The sequence below is a fragment of the Neovison vison genome, chromosome 7, assembly GCF_020171115.1.
Source record: "Neovison vison isolate M4711 chromosome 7, ASM_NN_V1, whole genome shotgun sequence".
In the NCBI taxonomy this organism is placed as follows: Eukaryota; Metazoa; Chordata; class Mammalia; order Carnivora; family Mustelidae; genus Neogale; species Neogale vison.
The window spans coordinates 190,161,231-190,187,045 of record NC_058097.1 but is presented as its reverse complement, the minus strand read 5'-3'; the positions used below and the strand labels follow the sequence as shown (position 1 = coordinate 190,187,045).

The following is a 25,815-nucleotide window of genomic DNA, read 5'->3' as shown; positions in this document are numbered from 1 at the left end:
CCTGGATGTGGGGTGGAGCTGAACTTCAGCGTGGCTCTGTGCCCATACGGCCTGGAGAGGAGCTGCCCCAGGCTGCCCAGTGCACAACAAGCCCACGACCCTCCCACACCTGTTTCCCAGTAGGAGAGGGTGGTCCTGTCCAGCATGAGATACTGGGAACCAGGGCCTTCCTCTGCTCCTCCCTGCTGGGAGCCTAAATCCAATCACCAGTTTACTTTTGGGAAGGGGAGGCCAAGGGGTCTGAGCTGCCCTAACAGAAAGTGGACAGTCTCGGGCGCCTGGGTGGCTCAGTCAGTTAAGCACCTGACTCTTGATTTTGGCTCAGGTCAGGACCTCTGGGTGGTGAGATCGAGCGCCACCCGGGGCTCCGCGCTGGAGGTGGAGCCTGCTTCAGATTCTCCTCTTCCCCCACCCCCTGCACTGCTCGCTCTCAAAAACAGCGGTTGGTCTTCTTGCCTAGAGAGTGTCAGAAGTTTCCCAACGGCATAGAAAAAAGAATTCCCGGAAGGCTGGTCCTAGGGTTGCTCCTGTCAGAGTTCTACTCAGCCTAAGGCACTGTTGGCCAAGAGCTCAGAGCCCGGGGCTCCAGGCCCTGTGGGACTCCCTGGCCAAGTCCTAGCCCAGCTTGACCCTGCCCATGAGGGGCCAGGGGAGCCTTGGTTCTCCTTCACAGCTACGGGACTCTGCTCAGGTGTCTTAGCCCTGTTTGGCTGCTTTCTCCAGTGGCCACTTCTTAGCACAGCCGCTCCCTGCAGGGCGAGGGGGCAGAGGGCAGAAAGCCCCTCTCCTAACCTCTCCGAGTGAGGGGCCCTGCTGGGTCAGTGGGGTGCGAGGCTGGGGCTTCCGCATATCAGGACTCAGAGGGGCATGGTCTCCTCTCTCTCCTTCTAGGCCTGAGTGGCCTTTCTGGAGTCCATGGACAGACCTCCTCAGGCCAGGGCGGAGAAGAGGCATCGTTAAATACAAGGCAGTCAGGAGCCCAAGGAGAGCTGAGGATATTTATTTCACATTCACACATCTGTACATTTTCTATAAATAATGTAGCGCTGAACTATGTACAACCATCTCTTGCCCACGCCCGGTGCCAGGAGACGCTGCCTGCAGACACTGGCTGTGTTCACTGACTTTGGCCCCATCCCACCTGGCTTCCTGGGCCTGGTCGCCAGTGGTCGCTGGGACTCTCCAAGCCCAACCACTCTGCTCTCTCAGGCCAAAGGCAAGGCAGACCTCAGGGAAACTGCTGCTAGGCAAAAAGGAGCCCTCGTTCCCTGCCCGCCCACTGCCATGGCAGGGGCCCCAGCGGGCAGCAGCCACCAGCCTGGGAAACGCGTAAGGACGAGGGAGGCTGCCACTCACTCTGCCACCCCGTGACTCTGCCTGCCTTTCCCGCCCACCGCTTGTCTGGGCGGACAGGCCTCAAGCTTCGCTCCCTCGGTACCAAGTGGGACTTCGCCCAGCACCCAGTCATGCCGGATCCCGGAGGACGGAGAGCCAGAGCCCTGCACTGGAGGGTTAAGAATGCCAAGGATGAGGAACCACAACACAACTCGCAGGGACACGCAACGGTGGGCTCCTACTCTACTCAGAGTGCTTAGAAGCCGCTGGCCCAAAAGACAGACAGACAGACATCACTCTTGAGCCCTGAGGGGAGAGTAGACTGGTCTCCTGGGAATGGAGAGGGAGCAGGGAGAGGAAACCAGCGGAGCCCTGTGACAGACACTAAGACACGCTGAGACACACAACTGTGAACCAACTAAGCCACGGCTAGGGGCTTGCAGAGAACACACGCGCAGCATTGTGTCCTTGCGAACGGAAGACGCAAGGGCATCCCCTGGACTGGGGGGCTCTCAACCCCTCCCATCAGCTCGAGACGGGCCGGGGCGGGGTCCTGAGGTCTTCCTCCCTGCTGCGGACTGCAGCCACGTACGAGAAGAGACACAACACAGAGTAGCAGATCTCATGGGCCTAGAGGGGAGAGGAAAACCAGACCGATCAGATTCCTGAGACTCCGACATCACCACGCGGGGAGATGCGCCCAGCAGGAAACTGCCCTCGCGGCGGGCCGGTGGGACAGCGCGTCTGTGTGCGTGGGTCTCTCCCAGGGCTGAAGACTTGTTTTGGCTTCAGCTGAATCTGCAGCATCTAGACCAAGCTCAGCTCTCCAGCCATCCCCGTGCCCTCGGCGGGCCCGCCCCACTCCTGTGGGAAGGTCCCCGGGGAGCCCTGCGCAGAGCGGCCTGCCGGACCTGGGGGGGCACACTCACCATTGGTGTCTTGTACTTGTGGCTCACCACTTCTTTAATTTCAGGAACTAAAACCGGACGGGCAAGAGACAAAACAGAAAGTTCAAAACTAAGAGTGATAGTGCCAGGCTCCCCCAGGCGGCAGCGCCCGGCACCGGGGTCCCCTTCCCCGCGGTGGCCTGTCCCAGTGGCTGCAGCGGCTTCTGCTCTGACAGCTCCTGCCCAGCCGCTGCCGGGTGAGAGGACACGGCCCCAGACTCCTCGGCCAGGCCTATGCGCTCTGTCGTGGCTCCCTGCTTGACGGCTGCGACTCTAGCCACTTCTGTGAGAGCCTCAGCACGGGAGCAGGCTGGCCTTTCACCACGGCCCCGAGGAGCTGCTGTGGGGTGTCCGCCCGTGTCGGCCGGGTGAAGAGAGTCGTCTCTAGCCTGTGCCATCACCTGAGACACCCGAGAACTCCTCCCCGTTCCCAGCCCGACACTCTGTGTTCAGCATGGTTCCCTGTACCCCCAGCCCCTACGCAGGGCATCCTGAGGCTGGATGGGGAAGTGGCATGACCCTAACACCCAGCAGACTTGTAAGCGTCCTTCCCTGAGTGGCAGGAGAGGCCCAGGCCTGCCTGTGTGAGGGAGAGCGTCAGAGGGCTCTGGAGCAGACACACCGAGCAGAAGACAGGCGAGTTTCAGCACCCGGGGAGGGAGGTGACAAGGACCATCAGGCAAAATACACACATGTCCACAGTCCAGAATGCAAGACTAAGTCACCCCTGCCCCGGCCATGCAGGGGTTCTGCTTGGCCAGAGGAAGGAGGAAGGCCCCCAGGGGCTCAGCCATCCTGATGGCCCCTGGAGATGGGAGCAGAGGGGCGTGGCGTCCCCCTGGGGGCCGGAAAAGGTAGGATGAGAGTTGGCCACACCTTTTTACTGACCCTGGGAGGTAGAACTTGGGGGGGACCCAGGGTTACCAGGGGATAAACTCATCATAGGTAGAGCAAGAAGCCCAGGTCCTTCTCCTGAGTTGAAAGATTCCCCCAAACATCTCTCTGGCAGAAGAGGGAAGGGAGCACACAGGGGAGAAAACTCAGAACCAGTAAGCCAGCACAAGGAGGGAAAGGGGAGGCCGGGAGGAAGAGGGTGGGGAGAAAAGGGATGGGACAAACTGGCAAGTGAGCAGCTAGTTTGCTTGAAGGAGCCCATCCCACCCATGGCGGGGCCCAGGCAGGGTCCTGTGGGAGGCAGCACGAGCCGAGGTCACTTTACCTGCTGGAGAACGAAGGTTTTCATAGCAGCGATGAGGGGCACAAAAGAATGAAGCACAAACACAGCAGGAACTCAAAGCCCCAGGGTGAGAACCCACTACACCACTGCTCAGCGGCAGCGCCTGGCTGTGGGAAGGCCGGCTCCCAGCCTCCGGCGACAGCTGCCCTGCTTGCCTCGGAGGCCCATGGGGCTTCCCTGCCCTCTAGAGTGGCTACCCGGCCCCCGCACATCCCTCTTCCAGCATGGAGGCCAGGTGGATGCCAGGGGGGCACTGGGGTGGCTGGAGGGAGCCCTGGGCTGCTAGGAGGAGCTCAGCAGGCGACATGAACACAGCAGAGCTTGAAAACTGCCCGTCTGCTCTGCCCCAGAACTTTCTGACCACCAGCTGGCCGAGAAGGGGGGAGGGGCGCCCACTCACGGAGCCTCCACTGGAGCGTCTCTGAGCTCTAAACCCATCTAAGGCCACTTGCTCTTCTGCGACCCCTTCCCTAGCAGCCACTGTCTCTCTCTTCTTTCTTCCTCCTGCCCCTGGCACCTCGCGGCTTCCCTTTGCTTCCCTGTCACTCCTAAACCTCCTGACCTCTCTGCAGAGGCGCTTCTTCTCTCTGCCTCTAGTCCCTCCTCTGGAGCGCCGAGGTTTGAGTTACTGCCATGTGAGTCCAGACCTAAGAGCAAAATAGTGTAATTACCAAATTCCTCCAGGACAAAGACGCCTCGGACTGTATTGCACTTTTTAATGTGATTCAGCTCTATGAAAACCTGCAAGAGAGGGAGGGAGGGCGGGGTCAGGCCCGGAGGCTCTCCCCCTGCCCACGGCTGCCCGCTCCCCCAGCTACAGCCCCGCCCCCCGCACAGAAGACCTAGTTCCCAGAGGGAGGGCCGCAGAATCCACACACACACAACTCAAAGCGCTAAGAAGCGAAGACAGCAGAAAGGGCATGTACCTTCCGCTCCTGGCCGGAGGAGAAAGCATGGGAGAGAAATGAAGGCGTTAGTTTTAATGGTCAGACCCCACCCGAAGGCCCCTCTGCTGTCCTGGGCTGCCCGCCCATACCCTCTGCCCAGGGCAGCGCCTGGAGGACACGGTGCCCCGGGGGTCTCCCCCGTCAGCCCATCAGCTCTCTACCCTTCCATGCATCCTCCTCCGGCGCAGAGGGCTGGCACGGGCGCAAAGCTCCCCTCGGACTGTCCTCGGGGTGGGAGGTGTTGATATCATCCTTGAAACAAAATCCAGGCTCTCCCAAGAGGTACGCGGCGAGAGAACAATGGCTATCGCTTGGGAGCACCGACTGCGAGTTCTACAATCCTATCTGCGAGCCTCACATCCATGTGGCCCAGTGTGCGGCACGACCCTCGTTTTACAGAGAAGGACACAGGATCAGGCAATCTATCTGCTCACGAGTAACGAAGCTGGGCTCTGAGTCCAAGCACATCCTGACCCGGAAGATCCGTTTGTGACCCCGCCCTGGAGAACTCCACCAGAGGCCAATGCGTCCTCAACTCCAACGGACCCCACGGCCGTTCTCCTGTGATCAGTCAGGGCCTGACTCCCCCTGTCAGCAGGATCTCTCTTCTAGGGCAAAGCCTTAAACTACAGACCAGCAGCTTGTATCTATCCATGGACTGGTTAGACACTGGGTCGGTCTGGGTGGGTGGGGGACCCAGAAGGGGGCTGGCCGCTGTTTAACAAGACCTCCTCTTTGGAAGGTGAGGCATCAGGGGAAGCCACAGCACTAGAAGCCTGTTCCCCAAGAAGTGCCGGCACCTTTGTGCTCCAGGAAAGAGCTTCACTAAACCTCTCCTTGGGCTGACCCTAAGGTCTCAGGTATGCTATTTAATATATTAAAGTCACAGGCAGGAAATATACTGCTGGAAATAGACTGCCTGAGCAGCTGTTTCCCATCACACCAAAGCTGCCCGCTTGGGTTCCTGAAAGAAGAAACTACAATGGCAAGGGGAGGAAGAAAGCCACGGAGTCCAGAGGGCCACCTCCCCCGAGTGTGTGCGGCCTGGCCCGGGGCTGTGGTGCTCGCACACTCCGACCTGGCTCACAGCCTCAAGGGGAGGAACCAGGATGTCAGGGAAGGGGTAGGGAAGGCACTTGTGTGAAGAGACAGAACTGGGAACGGACCTGGGATGACGCGCTGGCCTCAGAAAGGAATTAGCTTAAGGACTGTCCACTGAGAGAAAAAGTAACACTGTGTTAAAAGACCAAGAGAAAAAAAAAAGTCAGCTCCTATGGTGGGATCACAATGAGAGAAAGATGGACTCTGAAGTGCTCCCCAGCCAAAAGAAAGGGAATGGGGCCTGTGGAGCAGGGGACAGAGTGGGGACGCTCAGAGGAATGGAAAGAATAGGAAGAAGAATCAGCAGGAGAAATAGGCAAATAAACACACATACTCCAGGTAAGACAGACACAAGCTCCAAACACGCTCACGCACGCACGCGCACGCACACAAGCTTCGTGCACACCGGAAACACGTGAGGAGATCAGCTGGTCTAGACTCTCAAAGCAAAACCACCAAGCAGAAGCACACCCTGGGAACAAGGGAAGGCAGACACTGTGCAAAGAAGGGCCAAGTGAGACGCTCCCACTCACACTGTGCTGGGTCTAATGGACGGAGGCAGCCTAGCCACCAAGGCTCCCTCTCTTTCCCCACCTCCCACGGAGGCTCCTCCTGCACCTTCTGGGTGGTGGCCAACGTCACTGCGCCCTCCCTCTGATTTCTGTCTCTGGTCCAGCTTCTCCCATCCTCCCACTAACCCCGAAGGCCCCGAGGCTCACTGGGAAAGCACTGGGACCTGGGCACTGAGCCTCTCTGCGGATGGAAGAACAGGGCCAGGCAGCCGCTGCTGCCCCTCCCACCTACCTGGCTGTGCATGAACTTGAGATTGATCCCTTCTAGGGTGACCTGCAGCAAGCCGCCCTCACCAGTCTTCATGTCCTGCACAGGGAACTCGCCACCCAGTTCAGGGCCTGCGGTGGGGGAGGAGGTCGTCAGCTAACTGGGGTGGGGACCCCGGGCCTGAGCTCCTGGTTAGGCCTCTGACCCTCAGGACGGACAGAACCAAGCAGAAGGCCCTTGCTCGGGGAGTCACTGTCTTCTCACCGGGTTTGATGCTCTGCTGTCGGGCCGCGGCTCTCTCCATGCTGTCCTTCACGCAGTAGTACAGTTCCCGACACTGCGGCACGGGGGGACAGAACATCCCGTCACCCGGGCCTCCCAGGGTCCCCCTGCTCCACTCTCTACCGTCAGCCAGGGCCAGGCCACGGGGACAGCCTGCCGTGTCCCACATGACAGCCGGACATAAAGGGGGCTCTCGACATGGATCGTGGAACTTTAACTTCCTTGCAAGAAGCTCGACGCTTCGCCCTCAGCACCCACCCCCGCCCGGACGGAGCTCCTGGGTACCTTCTTTTTTTTTTTTTTTTTAAAGATTTTATTTATTTAGTTGACAGAGAGAAGTCACAAGTAGATGGAGAGGCAGGCAGAGAGTGAGAGAGGGAAGCAGGCTCCCTGCTGAGCAGAGAGCCCGATGCGGGACTCGATCCCAGGACCCTGAGATCATGACCTGAGCCGAAGGCAGCGGCTTAACCCACTGAGCCACCCAGGCGCCCTCCTGGGTACCTTCTTGGTGTAGAACTTGTTGAGCTGAGTCTCGGAGCCATTTCTGCGCCACAGGCACAGCACCTTGGTCTTGGGGCAGTAGGTCATGTTGATGAGCTTCTCGTACCACCAGCGCTCGTACACCGTCCCGAGGCTACTCCGCAGGACCACGCAGTCGTCACACACCTGCGGAGGCCATGCGGAGCCTCAGTGGGCCTTGTCGCCTGGACTCTCCGTCAGCCCAGGCTGCACGGCCCTGTCTCCCGGGGGGAAAGGGTAGGACGGCTGGTCCTGGGAGCAACCCCACGGTCAGCTTCTCGGCCTCCTGCTTACCGTCGTCCTTTGCGGGGACACAGACATTGACCTGCCGGACGTACTGTCCGCTAGAAAGGTTACTGAAACAGAAGGAATCATGGAGAGGAGCCTGCGGGCAGGGAAGGAGGCGCGATCGGTGCTTCAACTTTCCCTTCAACCCACGTCTGTCACCTCTTATATGCTCTCAACTTAAGAGGATCTCATGCCGCCACGTGCCACCCTGAGGAATGATCTCTGTGGACGCGCAAAGGCAGGAGACTACAGCAGGCTTAAGCAAGGAGGGAAAAAGGGAATCAATGATTTTCTAATACTAGTTTAGCCTTAGTTCTGCACAAATCTTTTAAACAATTCATCACATAAGTGACGCATGGGCAATGCTTATTGCAAAAAATATAATACAGGGAGGTATAAATTAAAAGGGAAACTTCGCCTTCACATTCTCTTTTTAATACTCTAAGTCCTTTTCAATTAACTAATTAATTTATTTTGAGAGAGTGTGTGTCCGTGCATGCAAGTGAGTGTGAGTCAGGGCGGAGAAGGGCAGAGGGAAAGGCAGAGAATCTTAAACAAGCTCCACATCTGGCATGGAGCCTGATGTCGGCTCGATCTCATGACAAAATCAAGAGTCAGATGCTCGACTGACTGAGCCACCCAGGTGCCCCCTTCACATTCTCTTCTTATTCAACATTCTCCCTCTCAGATCAGACTGCATTAGGTTCCCCGCTTCCCGTTACTTAGCTGGGTCACCTTGGACAAGCTGGCCTCATCTGCATTTCCTCATAGGGAGATTAAATAAGTCAATGTGCACAGAATTCTTCAAACAAAGCTGGGCACATAGGAAGTCCCTGTAATTAGATGCTATAACATTATAATTATAATATAAAAAATGTAACAATGATTATCACAACCCCATTGATGGTTCTCAAATCTTTCTCCACATGTGACCCATTTTCCTGAGTTCCTGAACCTCTATCTGGATGGCTCACAGGCAGCACCTTGATCTCATCACGCCCAAATCTGAAGTCGGCATTTTCTACCGGGCAGATCCTCCTTCTGAGTTCCCTGTCGCCATTCACCCAGCGGTCCAAGCCAAAAATGACGGAGTGATGTGAGACTCCTTTTTTCCTTCTCACTACACTAAGTTCTGTCCATTTCACCTCAAATACCTGTGGAATTGTCCCCCTCCCCGACTCCAGCTGGTAATTCATACTTCTTTTAAATGTAAGCTCCAAGGTCATTTCCAAGGGGTCATCCACTACTCCTAGATCCTCTGCTATGTATTCCCGCACTGCCTGCCCCTCTGCATCTTCTCCCATAACGCTCATCATACTTCCTGACACTTCATTTCCTTAGCTGACTTCCCCAATGGCTTGTCAACCCCATACGGGCAACAGAAACTATGTCTCGCTTACCCACTGCTACAACCACATACCCACAGTACCTTGGCCTATAGTATGTGCTCCATAATTTAAAGTGAATGAAAAAGGAATATGCAAAACTACCAGGTTTAGTCTACTATGTAGAAGTTACAGAAGCTCAAAAGCCTTATGAAGAACAAGGTCATATAATAGCTGAGTAGAAACTAGAAATCTAGTCCTAGTCCGATTCTAGTTTTCTCTATGTGAAAAATGAAGACTACTACCCCCCCTTTCCATAACCCTTTAAGAACACCATGCAAAGGAGAGGGGCAGGACAGGCACTGGGCTGTCTCTGGTCCAGCTTCTCCCATCCTCCCACTAACCCCGAAGTCGTATGTCTTCGACATACGACTTCAGGCTAGAGAGATGACAGTAACAATGTACCTGACTCATCTATGCTGTTGGTGGAGATAGAAACTGGTATAGTCTTTCGGATGGTGTTTGGCTGAATCTATAAAAATTTAAAATCTGTATAAGCTTGATCCAGAAATTTCACATTAAGAATCTATGAAATTAAGAAGTCTATAGAAATTCTCATGTGAGGGGCACCTGGGGGGCTCAGTTGGTCGAGCGTCTGACTCTTGGTTTTGGCTCAGGTCATGACCCCAGGGTCCTGGGATTGAGCCCCGTGTCAGGCTCCCTGCTCAGTGGGAAGACTGCTTCTCCCTCTCCCACCCCCCTGACTTGGGTTCCCTCTATCACTGTGTCTGTCAAATAAATAAAATCTTTTAAAAAATAATAATAAAATAAAAGGAAAGGGTGAGAATCAGCTGCCAAGGTGCAGATATCCTGTTAGTCCTCGGCTCGAGGAGAGACCTAACCAAATTCTAAAATTTCACAGTGACATGAACATGACTCTCTCCTCAGCTACACCAACACGCATGTGTCTGCTTCAGGGCAGAACATCTGCCCCATGCTTGATAAACCACTCATTCAGAAAGCTGTGGGTGTAAAAATCAAACTCAACTAAACCAAAGGGAAACAGAATACTTGTAAAATTATTTAATTTTACTACTTTATATAGGAGTTATACTCGGTTCCTTCATTCATTTTAGAATTAAAAATAACCGGTATTTTAGAATTAAAAATTAAAAATTAATTCTAGAATTAGAAATAAAGAAACCATAGCCTATTTCCTTTACAATCTTGGAATAAGGAAGGGTTTTTCTACCTATGACTCAAAATCCGAAGCTATTAAAAAAAGACTAACTAATTCAACTACGTAAAAGTAAAAAGATTCTGCCAAGGGCTGGAGGGAAGGTTAAAAAAAAAAGTAAAACAATTCTGCATGGCAAAAACCCATAGGAAAGATTCAAAGGACTGATGAGGAACTTCACAGGAAACAGGTCAGGCGGCCATATCTACACCCACTGATCTCGAAGAGAGAGAGGTGAGCAAGTGGGCAACAGGCAATATGCACACCACCCATGAAGTATTCTTGCCAGAATACTGAATCTGAAACTCACCCGACCCCTAGAAAAACTACTAGTGTTTATAAAAAATACCAGTGATGAAGAAATGTGTTAACACCAAAGAGATGCAACCAGCAGAAAGTCTAGCACGTGAGGTACTCCATGCGGCACTTTCTTCAATGAAAGAAATGGCCGAGTGGAAGGGGAACTATTAGATGTTAAGAGCTACTTCAGAGTCCTATCAGCCAAAGCCATCTATGCATTTTTCCCTTTGGTGCGGTGACAGCCTCTGCGAGCTCTTCCAGCGCCTGTGTGTGTGTAGAGGGAAGCAGGTGCGGCCTCGCGCACGACAGCACGGTGAGCGACAGCACGGACGTGAAGAAAACCAAGGGCACGTATATACTGACCGGTGAGTCAACTACGGTACATCCACACCATGGAACACGACACAGCCATAAAAAGAATGAGAGCCACAGGGAATACAGCGGATGACATCATTGCGACGTGTGGTGACAGATGGGGACCACACTTATCATGGTGGGCACTGCACAATGTACAGAATCACCAAATCACTACGCTGTACACTTGAAACTAATTCAACATTGTACGTCAACTCTTCTTCAATCAAAAAAAAAAGAAAAAAAAAAAAGAACTCTCTTTTTGTACCGACATAGAGATCTTCAGGATATGTTCAATGAGAAAAGCAAGGTACAGATCAGTGGATATGATGTATTACCTTTCTGTGAGAAAAAAGAAAAGGAACCTAACTTTATATTTTTTGTGTGTTTGTATAAAATACCACTGAAAGATACAAAGGAAACCACAGAAGTGGTTACCTACAGAAGGAAGTGGTGAAGGGGAGGGGAAATTGAGAGGAAAGGGATAAGAGAGCGAGACTTTTAATGCCTACTGTTTCAAGTTGTCCTCACTTACCGACAATGTGACTACATCATCTATTCAACACATATGTAAAAGAAATGATGGTGAATTATCCATTATATTCCTTGCATAAGAGCCTGACGATTTAATGATAACTGGATCATGAAGATGAATGAGATTAAGTGGGAGAAATATTCCAGTATCCGGTCTAGGATATCTAGGATATCCCTGTGACTCTCCAATGTTCCTGTGAGACATATGAACTAGCATTTACCTCCATGAAGAAGATATCTCCATTTGTGTCTGTCCCTGCATGTACCACAAATGTTTGCTTCTTCATGTGCCGGCTGCCACTGGACCGGATAGCGAGATCACGTCCATTCTGAGGAAAGAGAGATCTGTTAAGGACATCGGTAAGTCTCTCTCACAGAGCTCTCTGGACCAAGAATTCCGCCCCCATCCCCCACTTCAGCAAGTAAATTCCTATCCGCTTACTTAGCACAGTGCCATCTGCTGGCCACAGGCCACGAGGGAGGGATGCGTTCTCAAACTTTTTGGCCTTGGGACTCCCATACCTCTTAAATATTATTCATGACTCCGGAGAGCTTAGGTTTCTGTGAGTTATATTTATAGATATTTACCATATTAGAAATTAAAACTGAAAAAAGTAAATATTAATTTTGAAGTCATTAAGAATTCTATTAATACACCCATTACATGGTAATATAAGTAATTTTTAAAAATAACATATTTCCCAAAACGAGCAAAAAAAATGAGAAGACTGGCATTGCTCCACATTTTTGCATATGTTTGTCTTTAAAAAATATCTGGATTCTCATTTCTGCTTCTGCATTCAATCCACTGTGTTCTGTTGGTTTGGTTGAGGTATATAAAGAAAATCTGGTCTCACAGACATATATTTGGAAAGGGAGGAGTATTTTAATAGCTTTTCCAGATAAATGTGATCATTTTTCTTTGGTAAGTATAACAAAACTTGAAAAGTAACAGTTTGTCACAATATGAAATCTGAAAACCCATCAATGAACATTTCGTACTTTGTGGCATGAAATCCTTTTGTCTACCTTGCATTTTGATTGGATCTTTACTCACACTTGAATTTGTAACACCACATAATGGCCTTTCAAAAACTATGGGTTTAAGGAGTAATGTAGCTCCTCTAAATATTGACACATTTCATTACAGAGTATCAAAAAATCACACTGATTAATATCATCAAACTTATTACAAAAGCCTTCAAATATCAGGAAGCTTCAAGCTTAAAAGTCTGCCAAATAAATACCCAACTCTGAACAACCAAAGTTAGTCAATCCTCCTAGTGAAAATTATGTCCCATGAATGAAGCTGACAGTTCACCTTGCAACTCAAACTGTTACAATCACTTTTTCTTGAAACAATCATATTTTGCTCTGCAGCACAATACTTCCTGTATATTTCTCATTTGGTCACATAAAATATTAAAAAGATGTATCATCAATGATCAGATTAGTAAAATTAATGATTTGAATGCTTTCACTGAGAACATTCATAAGTGCAACTATTTTTCTTTCTCTTTTTTAAACTGAGAGTGCCCCCGCCCCATGACTCCCAGCATGGCTTAGTGCCACTGCCTTCACTGTGTGAAAGTTACCAGCAGTTTTAGCCATCACTGCTTTTGTACCATCAGTGCAAATGTCAACCCAGGACAAAAAGGCAAAGATTTTAGTACTATTATGGAAATAGTTTTCAGCTCATGGATCCTTAGGAGTCCACAGACCACACGCAGAAGTGGTGCGCAGGATGGTTCAGTACAGAGAATCCTGTCACAGAACAGAGGGACTAACGCCTCATCTAGACTCAAAGCCCTATTTTCAAAACTGGGGGTCTTAAAAATATACACGCCAACAAGTGACCCGTGGGGAAGCCTCTGCATTAGGTGACAAGGCCCCAGCCTGGAAGGTGACAAGTGCCAGTGGGAGGGGAGCCTAGGGGACAGCCCAGACATGCTTACCAGGTTCGCCAGCTGATCAAGCACTTCGTTGATTTGCTGGCTGTACACAAGCCCAATATGCGACTTGCCCATTAGGCGCCTCACCTTCTTCCGGATGTCATTCTTATTTACCTGCGAAGCCAAATGGGATCTTAATGAGGGCTCTGCTCTCCTTGCAACTGACATAGACATGTCATGACATAGACACAGACATGACATAGAGGGGAATGTACGAGCAAGTTTCGTACCATGTGAGACAATTCTGAGTCTACCTCACTGAATATGAGAGAAAACATTCAACTGTTCTGCCAACAGGCCGGGAAGGAAAACCCTGGCTGTCTCCGGGTGGCTGCGGTAGATAAGTAGCTTTTAGAGCAGGTCAGGTTCAAATGGACTGGGGTTCAAGGAGACACTTCCTCCCTATCCCCAACTGTAACACTGAGCCCTGACAGGGCCATAAGAACCCCTGGGGCTCCTTGGAGTCCAGTTCAGAAACGAGACTTTAGAGGAGCAGCATTCTGGCTCGGCTGTAGCAGAGACATGTTCCCGGGGTTCAGGGTCACCACCCTTTCCCACCCAGAGTTCACCGGGACCCCTAGAGTTCACCAGAGAAGAGAGATGAAACAAACTCAGTCAGCCTGTCAGGTGTTTTCTGTGTCGGATCAACTACACCCTGCATGTTTAGAGAGGCTGGGAGAAAGAGAAGAAACCTAGGGACTCACTAGCAAAACAACTCTCTTCTACCCATCAACCCCAAACGTATGCTTCCCTTTCAAAGCAGGACTCTTCTATTTGGTAACATAGTTCTTCCACAGCTATAACAAGTACAACCGAGTCAACCCAGAACGTGCCATTAATTTTTAACAAGTAGCTCTTTTTATACCTATGGAAAATTCTATATGATAAAGGGCTAGTGCTGAAAATGAATTCTGACTATCCTAAGATTTTAGAAACTATTTTTTAAATTCATCGTATTCTGTACAGAGTTCTACTGGCATCCTAAAACTCCTTAGCAAAGGAAGCCAATTTAAAATTCAAAAATAGGGGGTGCCTGGGTGGCTCAGTCAGTTAAGCGTCTGCCTTCAGCTTAGGTCATGATCCCAGGGTCCTGGGATTGAGCCCAATGTCAGGCTCCCTGCTCGGTGGGGAGTCTCCTTCTCCCTCTACCCCTGCTCATGCCCTCTCCCTCTGCTCACATAAATAAATAAAATCTTTAAAAATAAATAAAAAATGAAAATAAAACTCAAAATAAACAGGGTGCCTGGCTGGCTCAGTTGGTAGAGTGTACAACTCTCTTTTTAAAAAGAGTTATTTATTTATTTTAAAGATGTATTCATTTATTTTTGAGAGGGAGCACACAAGCATGTGTGAGTGAGGGCCGGGGTGGGGAAGGTGGGCAGAGGGAGAGAGAAAGGGACAGAAGCAGACTTTCTGCTGAGTGGGGAGCGCAATGTGGGACTCGATCCCATGACCCTGAGGATCACGACCTGAGCCAAAACCAAGAGTCAGATGCTCAACTGACAGTGCCACCCAGGGGCCCCTGTTTATTTGAGAGAAAGAGAGAGGTGGGGAGGGGCAGAGGGAGAGGGAGAAAGTCCCACAAAGACTCCACGCTGAGTGCAGAATCAGACACAGGGCTCGATCCCATGACCCCACGATCACCTGAGCTGAAACCAAGAGGTGGATGCTCAGCTGACTGTGCCACCCAGACCTCCCAAGTGTGCCACTCTTAATCTTGGGCTTGTGAGTCCCAGTCCTATGCTAGGCACAGAGATTACTTAAAGTTTTATTTTTTATTTATTTTTTTAAAAATATTTTATTTATTTATTTGAGAGAGAGAAAGAGCTAGAGAGAGCATAAGCAAGGTGAGGGGCAGAGGGAGAAGCAGGCCCCTTGCTGAGCAGGGAGCCCAAAGCGAGGCTCGATCCTGGAACTCCAGGATTATGACCTGAGCTAAAGGCAGATGCTTAACTGACTAAGCCACCCAGGAGCCTTCCAAAAAAATCTTTTTAAATAAGAAAATAAGGGGCGCCTGGGTGGCTCAGTGGGTTAAAGCCTCTACTTTTGGCTCAGGTCATGAGCCCAGGGTCCTGGGATCAAGTCCTGTGTTGTGCTCTCTGTTCAGCGGGGAGCCTGCTTCCCCCTCTCTCTGTCTCTCTACCTGCTTGTGATCTCTCTGTCAAATAAATAAATAAAATACTTTTTAAAATAAATAAATAAATAAGAAAATACAATTCAAAATGAACAAATGGAATAGAATCACCAATCATCTTTACAACATTCCTCAGTACAACAGCCTGGCAGCATTAGACAAACAGAGCATGTGTGAGCTGTAGCAACCTCACACTTTCTTTTTCTTTTCTTTTTTTTTAAAGATCTTATTTATTGGGGCGGCTGGGTGGCTCAGGTCATGATCCCAGGGTCCTGGGATCGAGCCCCACATCAGGCTCTCTGCTCCACGGGGAGCCTGCTTCCTCCGCTTTCTGCCTGTCTCTGCCTATTTGTGATCTGCCTGTCAAAAAAAAAAAAAAAAAAAAAAACAACCCACAAAAGATTTTCTTTATTTATGACAGAGATAGAGAGAGAGGGAACACAAGTAGGGGAGTTGGAGAGGGAGAAGCAGGCTTCCCACTGAGCAGGGAGTCTGATGTGCGGCTCGGTCCCAGGATCCTGGGATCATGACCTGAGCCAAAAGCAGATGCTTAACGACTGAGCAACCCAGGCACCCCGAGACCTCACACTTTCAATCAGGAAGAGGGACCTAGTAAGATGCTCTGACAGCTTCCCAACTGCTCCAGAATTTAGGTCATCGGAACAGGCCTCGTCCTTCCAGCATCAGCAGTAGCTGGGCACAAGCAAAGTCGACATTACCTTCATCAGTAGCATGTAGGAGATGAGGTTGTGCAAAAGCGTGGCCAGCAAACGATCTTCATCATCCTCCAGGCGCTTCCGGTCATGCTCTCCCAGGGACAGGTACCTGAGCAGGAGACCAGCAAAGTCAGCTCTTAGGCAAGAGACCACAGAACTAACTTGGAAGAGGCTGAATTTGCATTTTTCAAGCATTCACTAAGTCTCATACCTGTCGATCATTTCCTGGGGACCCTGGTCCATACCCATTCCTTCTCTCTCCAACATCACAGCATCTAAGAACGCGTCTTCCCAGAACTGCATTTGGTCCCATAAAGTAGAACGTTCTTTGCCTGTGTGGGACAGAATTTTTCTAGGGGCTTATTTAACATATAAAGGATATAGCTGCCAAACCAAAGGAAAGAGTAAGCTCTAGATAAAAAGGACAAAGCAAATGTGAGCCTCTCCACCCGAGAACTAACATTCCTGCCACCAGCCCCAGCTCCTCCAAGCGAGGCCCAACCCCTCCCAAGGAGGAGGGATGAACACAGCACACAAAGAAAGGTGGTTACTTATAGAAAAGGTCTCCATAGCCGCATCCTCTAACTGGTCCCACATCGATCCTTTGTCCCTTCCTGCCAATTTGTGAGCAGGAAGAACCATGGTTGCAAGAAAGGAAAGACAGACAGACAGAAAGACAGAGGCTGTTGATTAAAACCAAAATCTAGTCTCTTCCAGTGTTCACCTACTGCCTTTTCCAGACCCAGTAAGTCACCTTCTGCAGATATAAACACACCCTCTAACATCAGCACTGAGATCAGCCCAGAGCTAAGCAGCTACATGTACAGCGCGACCCTCATCCCCAGCTGAGTCCAAATTTCTTCCAGTGCAAGAGGCCTTCCCCGTCTGTGTCTCACCTAGGAGTCCCTCGTAGAGATAGACTCGCTGGCTTACGTCCTCAGATGAGCGAACTGGGCTGCCCACCAGCTTCTCCTTGACACTTGGCTTCAAGCTGTGGGCTTTCCCCTACAAAGAGGTGACAGGTTAGCTGCCCAAGGTACCAATGGTCAGGGCAACGTAAACCACACGGCGCATTAAAAAGCCCACACACCCATTAACCTCTGCTAGCAACATGCACTCAAGCAGTCCTGCTTGTGCTCGATGCTCGCCTCAAGGATTGGACCAGATGTCAATCTGATAATGCTGTTTTCTGCTGTGCCTCCTACAACATGCAATCACATTTTCATTTTCCTTGTCTTTACCCTAGAGTCTCTGTAAGACTCTTTGATCTTTAAAATGAATAAATAAGAAGCGAATCCTCTGTAGCAGCATGATGCAACAGAAGAGAACACTGGTTCTGAAGACAGACTGACCAAGATTCAGATCCCTGTCTCTTACTAGCTGTGTGACCTCACGCGTAAAATTTAGCTTCTCTGAGTCTTGTTTTCCTCACCTGTAAAAGGAAGGGTATAATATATCTACCTTGTAGGACCATTATGGGAATTAAATTAGAAAATACATATAAATGCCTGGTACATGGCTGGATGGGATAAATGTTAATTTCCTCCTTCCTACCATCTCTTAGAAATATCTGCCCCTTAGAAAAATCACTAACTTTACCTGCCGTTTCTGCAATATTAGACTCTCTATTCATTCAAAAAAGATTTCAAGTGGGTAAGAGGCAAATTTCATGCCCATTTCACAATTCATGCAACAGCATGAGCAGAGAAGCAAATGATCAAAGGTTATGAGGCAACACCTAATTAGTGTGTCTACACGCCAGTCTCTGGGTTCATAGCCCAATTTTTTGTTCAATGGACCATACTGACTTAATATAACTTATTTCTTGCTAAAACAGCCTTCTTCTTTTGAGTCAAGAAATTTAGATAATTGCTCTTGGCAACTCAACTGTACAAAAACAGCCCTTGCCCATCAGCACAGAACAAGCATGAATTTGTCCCAGGAAGGTGCCAGGAAAGGCCACACACAGCTGAATGGCTTCTTGCAAGACCTCTGTCCCATAATGTCTATCTTAACATCCAGAATGGAGGCACACTAGAAGGATTTAAAATACTCTCATTAAAATTTCTATTTAGACTCAAGGAGAGTTAAGGTCCATTAATTCAAATGGCTCTGATGATTCTCAGTCCCATTTTCTACCTTTGCTCAGGGATGTCATTTGCCCTATTAGAAACACATACTCAGAAAGCCCTGAGGGTGGGAATGATCACTGGTGTTAAATACTTCATTTCATTTAAATTTCATCCTCCCTTCGCCCCACAAACCAAAGATAAGGACCTTAAAGCTCCTATAAGGAATACCATTCTCAGGGCTCCTGAGTGGCTCAGTAGGTTAAGTGTTTGCCTTCAGTTCAGGTCATGATCCTAGGGTCCTGGGATCAAACCTTGCATGGGGCTCCTTGTTCAGAGGAGAGTCTGCTTCTCCCTACCCCTGCTCATGATCTCTTTTTCACTCAAATAAAAATTTTTAGGGGGCGCCTGGGTGGCTCAGTGGGTTAAGCCGCTGCCTTCGGCTCAGGTCATGATCCCAGGGTCCTGGGATCGAGTCCTGCATCGGGCTCTCTGCTCAGCAGGGAGCCTGCTTCCCCCTCTCTCTCTCTGCCTGCCTCTCCGTCTACTTGTGGTTTCTCTCTGTTAAATAAATAAATAAAATCTTTAAAAAAAAATTTTTTTTAAATAAATTATTATTATTTTAAAGATTTTATTTATTTGACAGACAGAGATCACAAGTAGGCAGAGAGGCAGGCAGAGAGAGAGGGGGAAGCAGGCTCTCTGCTGAGCAGAGCCCAATGTGGGGCTCAATCTCAGGACCCTGAGATCGTGACAAGGCAAAGGCCTAACCCACTGAGCCACCCAGGAGCCCCTAAAAAATTTAACAAAAAAGGATATTCATTTTCAACTCTAATAAGGTAACAAGTGTATCAGAGTGCTTAATGCTGCCTCAAGAGCATTGCATACACCAAAATGCAGTGTGTCTAAAGGCAAGGACAAAACAGAATTACTATAATTCCAACTGATCACTGCCTTTTGGTAGGATGTAGGGCAAGTTCTTTTTTTCCTAAGGCTTTGTTCCCCTCACCTGTCAGGAGTACAGCAACATGCTGAACTCCAAACTTCTTAAGAGTGAGAATGTCTTATTCACCCTCTTTCTTTACAGAATACAGCACTTAGTGAATCACTTAATAAATATTTATTAATGAATGAAAATATCAAATAACTGTTAGAAATATGAGAAAATAAAATGCTATTTTATTTATTTATTTTTTAAAAGATTTTATTTATTTGTCAGAAAGAGAGAGAGCACAGGCAGGCAGAGGTGGAGGGAGAAGCAGGCTCCCCGCTGAGCAAGGAGCCTGATGCAGGACTCAATCCTAGGACTTGGGGATCATGACATGAGCTGAAGGCAGCCTCTTAACCGACTGAGCTACCCAGGCATCCCTAAAATGCTATTTCATTTTATTTTTTAAGATTTTAGTTATTTGACAGACAGAGATCACAAGTAGGCAGAGAGGGAGGCAGAGAGAGAGGAGGAAGCAGGCTCCCTGCTGAGTAGAGAGCGTGATGCGGGGCTCGATCCCAGGACCCCGGGATCATGACCTGAGCCAAAGGCAGAGGCTTAACCCACTGAGCCACCCAGGTGCCCCTAAAATGCTATTTTAAAGTGCTATATAAAAAGGGGCACCTGAGTGGCTTAGTCAGTTAAGTGTCAGCCTTCGGCTCAGGTCATGATCCCAGGGTCCTGAGATTGAGCCTTGCATTGGGCTCCCTATTCAGTAGGGAGCCTGCTTTTCCCTCTCTCCCTGCTTGTCCTCTTTCTCTCTGTCAAATAAATGTCTAAAAAAAAAAAAAAAAAGTGCTATATAAATAGAGTAGTGACCAGAATAAAACCACACTTTTGGCAGAATGACACAAAATGAGAGGGGTCATTGCCCTGACATTGCCACGAAGACACCTACCTCCTTGTCTAACTGTAAATATGGGAATAATTGCTACATAGGATTTGAAGCCCTAATGTGCCTGGGAGGGGAGTCCAACTCATCAGTGATCCAGGAAAGGGTCCTTAAAGCCCCAGATCGTAAAGTAAAATAACTGTGAAAAAAGCCTTAAGAAACATTTTCTTTGAAGCCAAATACATGGGGATAATCCATTCCTTACTTCCTCTTTTCCTTCTAATTGTCCCTAATGTTTCATTCTTTTCTAACCCACTCCCCTCCCATGAAAGAAATGACCTCCTTTTGTTAGTAAACAAAACTTACAAAGATGGTGCTGGTAGCAGAGTTGGTCTCAATTTCACTATCAGACAAGGTGCCCCGAGAGCTGGCCAAGTGGGCGCTGCCCTCACCGCCTGGCCCATCACCCGCGTTGCTGCTCAGGTCACTGTCTGCTCCAAGGGTCTCTCCAGAGCTATTACTCACCTGGAAAGGAAAGAAAGGTAATAAGGGATATTCCCCAGCAAAGGGCTCCCAGAAATGCCCAGCTGTTGGAGCTCTCTACTGCCATCAAAAACAAAACAAAACCAAAAACAAGCAAAGCACTGCACTTCAAAGGTGTGTCAGAGAGCCTCTGGTAGTACCTTCTTTACGAGATGAGAAGCCCTGGGTGAAATCTCAGGGTCTGATCCCGCACACACAGACCTATGCCAGGTGAGCATCTCCACCGTGAGAACCAAGCTGACACGAGACTAAGAGCCTCCAAAGGAGAAATCACCCGCCTTTCCCAAAGGGGGACTCACACCCCACCCACACGATGCCAGTGTGGTGTTCCCCTACCACGGTGCTAACTTCAGAGTCCTGACTTGAGCTTCGGATCATAACGGCTGGATTCACACCAATGACAGAGTCTGGATCAGTCCTCTGAAACGACACGGGGACTCGGACACATTAGAGGAGGTGTCCCACCCACTCTCAGTTTTCCTAAGAAATACTGTACTGTCTTCCTTCTCCTCAACCCCAACCTACTATAGTCATCCCTAAACAGGTCATGAGACGTTTATTTCTTTCCTCAATATAAAATATACATGACTTGCATTGATGAAAAGTAATAAACACTAAAGAAATACATGCTCGCTATAGAAAATACACAAAAGAATGAGGAAATAGAAATAAGCCGTAAACCTACCACTAACATGAATCACTGGTAAGGTTTTAGTATACTTCCTTTCAGTCGTCTCTACAAACATTTTAAAAATAAAATGGGAATCATACTGCACATAGTCTTGTAAAACATTTTCCCGTGTCACTAGATTTTTGAAAACACAGTCTTCAGTAGATACTAACATAATATTACGTGTATGTACTACACTTATTTCATCATTCTCCCAACACTGGGCATGCATGTTCTTTTTTTTTTTTTTTTTTAACTTGAAGTATTCTGAGATTGCAAATTTAATGCTCACAATTCCCAAAAAGGTTGTCACAAACCTGGGAACCAGAAGTCAGGCTCACGCCACTGTCCGCACTTATCTGGGACTTTTTCTCCTCTGTCTCAAAGACGGATTTGATGACTTCGGGCCCTGGGTAGGGGAAAACCTCTGTCACTCCATACACAAAGGCAAGGGGCAGGCTGGTGAAGGGAGTGGGACAACACACAGCCAGGTCACACACCTCAGCATGTCCCAGTCACCTTTCCAGGGACTGCCCCCACATCAGGCCCCGCTGGAAGAAGTCCCCAGATGCTTTAAGAACCAAGTAGGACAAATGAAACCTGGCCTCAAGGGGTTCTGCAGCCATCTCCACAACCTGAGAAAATTCTCAGCAAATCATTCTAAAACAGAAAGCTCCACAAGTAAATGTCTAAACCACATTCCCCCATACTCAGAGTCGGAGCTTTACTGGTGTGTGAAACCAATTAAGGGTCCCCAGGCCACTCAGTGCTTCCCCAACAAATGTGTCTAAAGGAGCTAGAAAAGGACAGGCCCAGCGAGATACAGAAACACCAGCTGTTTCCGTGGATACTGACTACCCGAACCCTACATGTCTCTACATTTGAGATAAAAACCACCCTCATTTTTTCCCCACCCACCCACAGTTGTATGGCAGAAGGACAGAATGACAGAAAGCAAGAAAGCGTGCCTAGGCAAGCCGCCAGAGAGAGCTGGGAAGCTACAGACTCAACATGGAGGGACAGCAACCATCTCTGCCAACTGTGCCCACAGGCCTTCTAATGGGTGAGGGAGATACCAGCCAATGAGGGGCACTGAAATAGGCAAACATTCTCCCCACCAACTCCGGAGCAATAGCGAACCATGTTCTAAGGGACTTTATGCAGTAGATGCCCTGATTACAGCCTGATTGCTAGGAGGATGGGGGGAAGAAGCAGCCTACGAGTCACATACCTGTGAGTCCCATACCACCTACCTGCTTTCATTCCAAATACCTCCCAAGAGCAAATTTGGGGGGGGGGTGGCTGACAAAGGGAGCCTGCCCCAACTGGGCCTGGGGAGTTGGCAGGTATGGGAGATTTGGGAACAGGAAGGGGCATTTGTTCCTTACTCTGTTTTTCCAAAGCTTTTTGCTTTTTCACTTCCTGGTGCTTGTTCCACAATTCTACCCCAGATGCAATGTAAGCAGGAGAGAAAGACAGACAGAGTCAGAGGCTGGTCAGACAGAATGGAAACCCACCCACCCAAGCTGATTCAGTCTCAGGCACAGGATTACAAATCAAGAGATAAAAAGAGATCTTTGTTTGGGGGGCTGGTTAAAAATCAAGAGATCTAGTGCCTTCCATCCCCACTCATGAACTAAAGACTCTAAATTCCTAGCCTGAACCCGAAAGTGGTAGGAAGAACCCTGTGAAACACTGGAGAAGGTGCTGCCTTCGCTCACGCTCCTCCATCTTGGCGTGAGGAAACTGATGCCTCTGGAGGCTGGAGTACTTTGCTCGAGATCACGTCACTTAGGACCAGTTTAAACTTCCATCATGCCCTGCTATCTCTGCCAAATGAGCTGGGCAACGACAATTTTAAAAGATTTCAGACAAGACAGATGATCACCTCAAGCAGCCGAAGGGGTTCAGAAGCATGAGTACCAATCTGTGTGATTTGCTGGACTGGACAGAGGCCACTCAGGCAGGCAGTCAGCATCCCTCCTTGCCTCTACCAAAAAAATCTGATTCACCCTCAGAATCAGCATCTGCCCTGCCAAGTGACCCATTCTTAGCCAGTCATGGGGAAAAACGCTTCCAGTAAAGGTGACAGAGAACGTGAAATACTCAAGAACAGCATCTTTGTTGGGGTAAAGAAGAGAGAATACTGATGATAGATTCTTTTCCTGGAAGAACCTGAGTATATCTACTTAATCAGATCTCCTAGTTTCCCAGATGAGGAGGTAGAGACCCTGAGAGAGGAAGTGGTTTTCCCAAAGTCTCGTTCGCGGCTGGAAACAGATACGGGACTAAAACCCCAGGCCTTCAGACTTGTGCTTGGGGGCCTTTTCTAAAACGTTGCATCGGACAGGAGGAAGGCAGGGGTGACGGCCTCTAGGACACTGTTCTAATGGCTTAGAGAAGGGGAGCTCCCCAACGAAGGAAACTGGTGCCTCATCCTCATTTATGGGAACATAAAACAACTGCTAATGGTGTGGCAAAGAAGGACCCGTTAGAAGCATACTGCCCGCAGAAACAGAATCAGAAAAAGAAAGACACACAACCTAGATGACTCAAGGTCAAGTACAGAGAGAATCAAATGCAGGTGCCACCCAGAGAGCTCACTAAGGCACTGCCTTAGTGGGAATGGAGAAACACTCCACATAAACAAGCTCTTTATCAAGTCCAGGAAGGAGAGGGTTAAAGAAAAGCTGATTCAGAAATCTATACCTTGAGGTCTAGAGCCCAGGGAAACAGGGTTGCTGGACACCCCCCAGAGAAGCAAATTTGAGGGTAGTATCATGGCTGGATGGAGGTAAACTGGCCCAGATAATCATAATTTTATAGACCAAGGATGTATCTATAAACTTCCTTACAGCTTCCAGGAGCTCACATGGCTCTCCACTGTGAAGAAATTCAGACATAAATAAAAAGAGGCACCAGGAACAGAGCTCAGACTCCCTGTACTTAGAAGGCCTCACAGGCCTTCTAAGCAAAACCTCCTTCCTTCCTTTAAGATGTAGGTTGGGGGAAGAGGGGGCGGGCGTGTAAAGGTGGCGTAAGGAATAAAGAAGTACAAAGAAACACCATCAGAAATGGACGCAGACCTGTCTCCCTCTCTAGAAAGCAAAGCATGGGGAAAAGAAAGGCAGGATTCCGGGTGAACTGAAAGGAGGGAGAGGTATTTAAGAAGCCACAACCCTCCCTCCACCACAGCAAACACAGTGATACATACCAACAGATGCTACAAAATTTTCTTCCTTTAAACTTCTGGTGTCTAGTTCTCTGGGACCCTTTCCTGCAGCACTTGGTGCCCGAGGTCCCAGCTGGGGAACTCTCAGCTGTGCCATCGCCTTTGGGTCCCCCCGCCCGGACAGGCCAGGATCCTTGCCAACTGGGGTATTTACACTCTCTGTTGGACTTTTCTTCCGCTTGTCTGGTTCTAGGAAAAGATCAAATAGAGGAAGAGGTCGAAACAGACACAGTGAGTGGGAATCGAGCTATGGGAGTGAGGTGGGAGAAGAAAGTCTACAGGAGGATGGAGAACGGAAAAAAATGCAAGGAAAGAAAAGTGGATGTCTTATTTTTCGTGACTGGAAAGTACCCACTATAGACAAACATGCATTAAAAAAATAAATCCCAAAGCCTGACAGGAAGCAGGCTTGACCCTGAGGAACTTGTAAAAGAATGAGTTCCCTTTCCTCGTAATCAGTGGGAGCGCTGTGGACGGCACTGGCCCAGCCAGCGGGATCCCTACCTTTGCTATAGTAGTGGGTCTGGGCAATCTCCAGAAGCCCAAAGATGCTGGCCATGCCCCCCAGACCCGCGTGGGCGTAGGACTGCTCCAGGCTGAGCACCGTGCACTTGAGCAGGTCTAGCATCCCCTTGTATACCTTCCGACTGACCTCCTGCAACGATAAGCCAGGGCCTAGGGTTGGCAAAACTGCCTTCAGTGTCCAGGTCCTTCTTCCCACTGATGCCAGCTCCCCTCGCCCCCAGACACTGACCACGTCGGGGATGGCGTCCTGCCGGGCATCGTCCTCTGACTGCATTGAGCGGTTCAGCTTGCTCAGGACAAAGACTCGCAGCTGCTCGCTCTCCAGGAGCCGACGCACCTTTTTCATGTTGAGCCAGCCAACGCCCTGGCCATCCAGCACACTGTGGACCACCTCCTTCAGGAACTGCTGGTTCTCACTACAGGGTCCACACACCACCTCTGCGGTCATCAGCTTCTGTGCGGAGCAGCCCCCCACCCTGACCCACCGGCCTTCGCCAGACTAGATGCCTGCCTCCAGGGGCGGAACACAAACCAAGTCATTGGACGTCCAAGTCCCCTGCACCCCCTGTCCCCCCCCACCCCCCTGCGTACCCAGCACTGCGGTTCCATTCTCCTTCGCGCTGGGAGTCAGTCAGAAAGGGCAGTGCGCGCGAGAACTGACTTCATCTGCCCAGCTGGGAGGTGCTCTCCCACTCCTGAGCAACCCTAGAGGGCGGCACAGGAATCGCTACCTCTATCGCAGAACTTTGGAACTAGCCCAGCCATTTATTACCTAGAATTGCTGGATCGGCCCTGAGGTGATGGAGGCTCTCTTTTCACTGTTGGGCTGTGTTTAATAACAGATGACTTCTGGTCCACTAAGGCCCTCCTGTTTCCTATAGCCAGGAAGGTAGGAATGACAGACATCACTACTGTGGTCCCGCTGCCTGTGTCAGCACCGCCCTGGGGAGCCATGTTCCACACCCACT

At 49.5% G+C, this 25,815-nt stretch overlaps 1 protein-coding gene across 50 annotated transcripts in view; it reads right to left on the bottom strand.

The window, feature by feature from the left end:
• Positions 1-984: 984 nt before the first annotated feature.
• Positions 985-25,815, bottom strand: part of MADD (MAP kinase activating death domain) — a 39,965-nt gene continuing 15,134 nt past the window's right edge. For 5 of the 50 annotated variants that reach the window (XM_044259272.1, XM_044259257.1, XM_044259267.1 and 2 more), the window contains 18 exons: positions 25,620-25,722; positions 25,077-25,263; positions 24,827-24,977; positions 24,305-24,511; positions 21,408-21,499; positions 20,769-20,840; positions 20,244-20,402; positions 16,885-16,993; positions 16,540-16,602; positions 16,200-16,320; positions 15,992-16,097; positions 13,142-13,252; positions 11,408-11,515; positions 7,131-7,295; positions 6,612-6,684; positions 6,372-6,478; positions 2,265-2,311; positions 1,874-1,965 (listed from right to left, as the gene is read on the bottom strand). In XM_044259272.1, the coding sequence (XP_044115207.1) occupies positions 2,288-2,311; positions 6,372-6,478; positions 6,612-6,684; positions 7,131-7,295; positions 11,408-11,515; positions 13,142-13,252; positions 15,992-16,097; positions 16,200-16,320; positions 16,540-16,602; positions 16,885-16,993; positions 20,244-20,402; positions 20,769-20,840; positions 21,408-21,499; positions 24,305-24,511; positions 24,827-24,977; positions 25,077-25,263; positions 25,620-25,722 (1,958 nt within the window). In that variant the 3' untranslated portion in view covers positions 1,874-1,965; positions 2,265-2,287. Of the gene's footprint in view, positions 1,966-2,264; positions 2,312-4,190; positions 4,261-4,445; positions 4,455-6,371; positions 6,479-6,611; positions 6,685-7,130; positions 7,296-11,407; positions 11,516-13,141; positions 13,253-15,991; positions 16,098-16,199; positions 16,321-16,539; positions 16,603-16,884; positions 16,994-20,243; positions 20,403-20,756; positions 20,841-21,407; positions 21,500-22,478; positions 22,533-24,304; positions 24,512-24,826; positions 24,978-25,076; positions 25,264-25,619; positions 25,723-25,815 lie in introns of all 50 variants that reach the window. The other 45 variants (XM_044259231.1, XM_044259225.1, XM_044259236.1 and 42 more) reach the window with 18 other exon arrangements.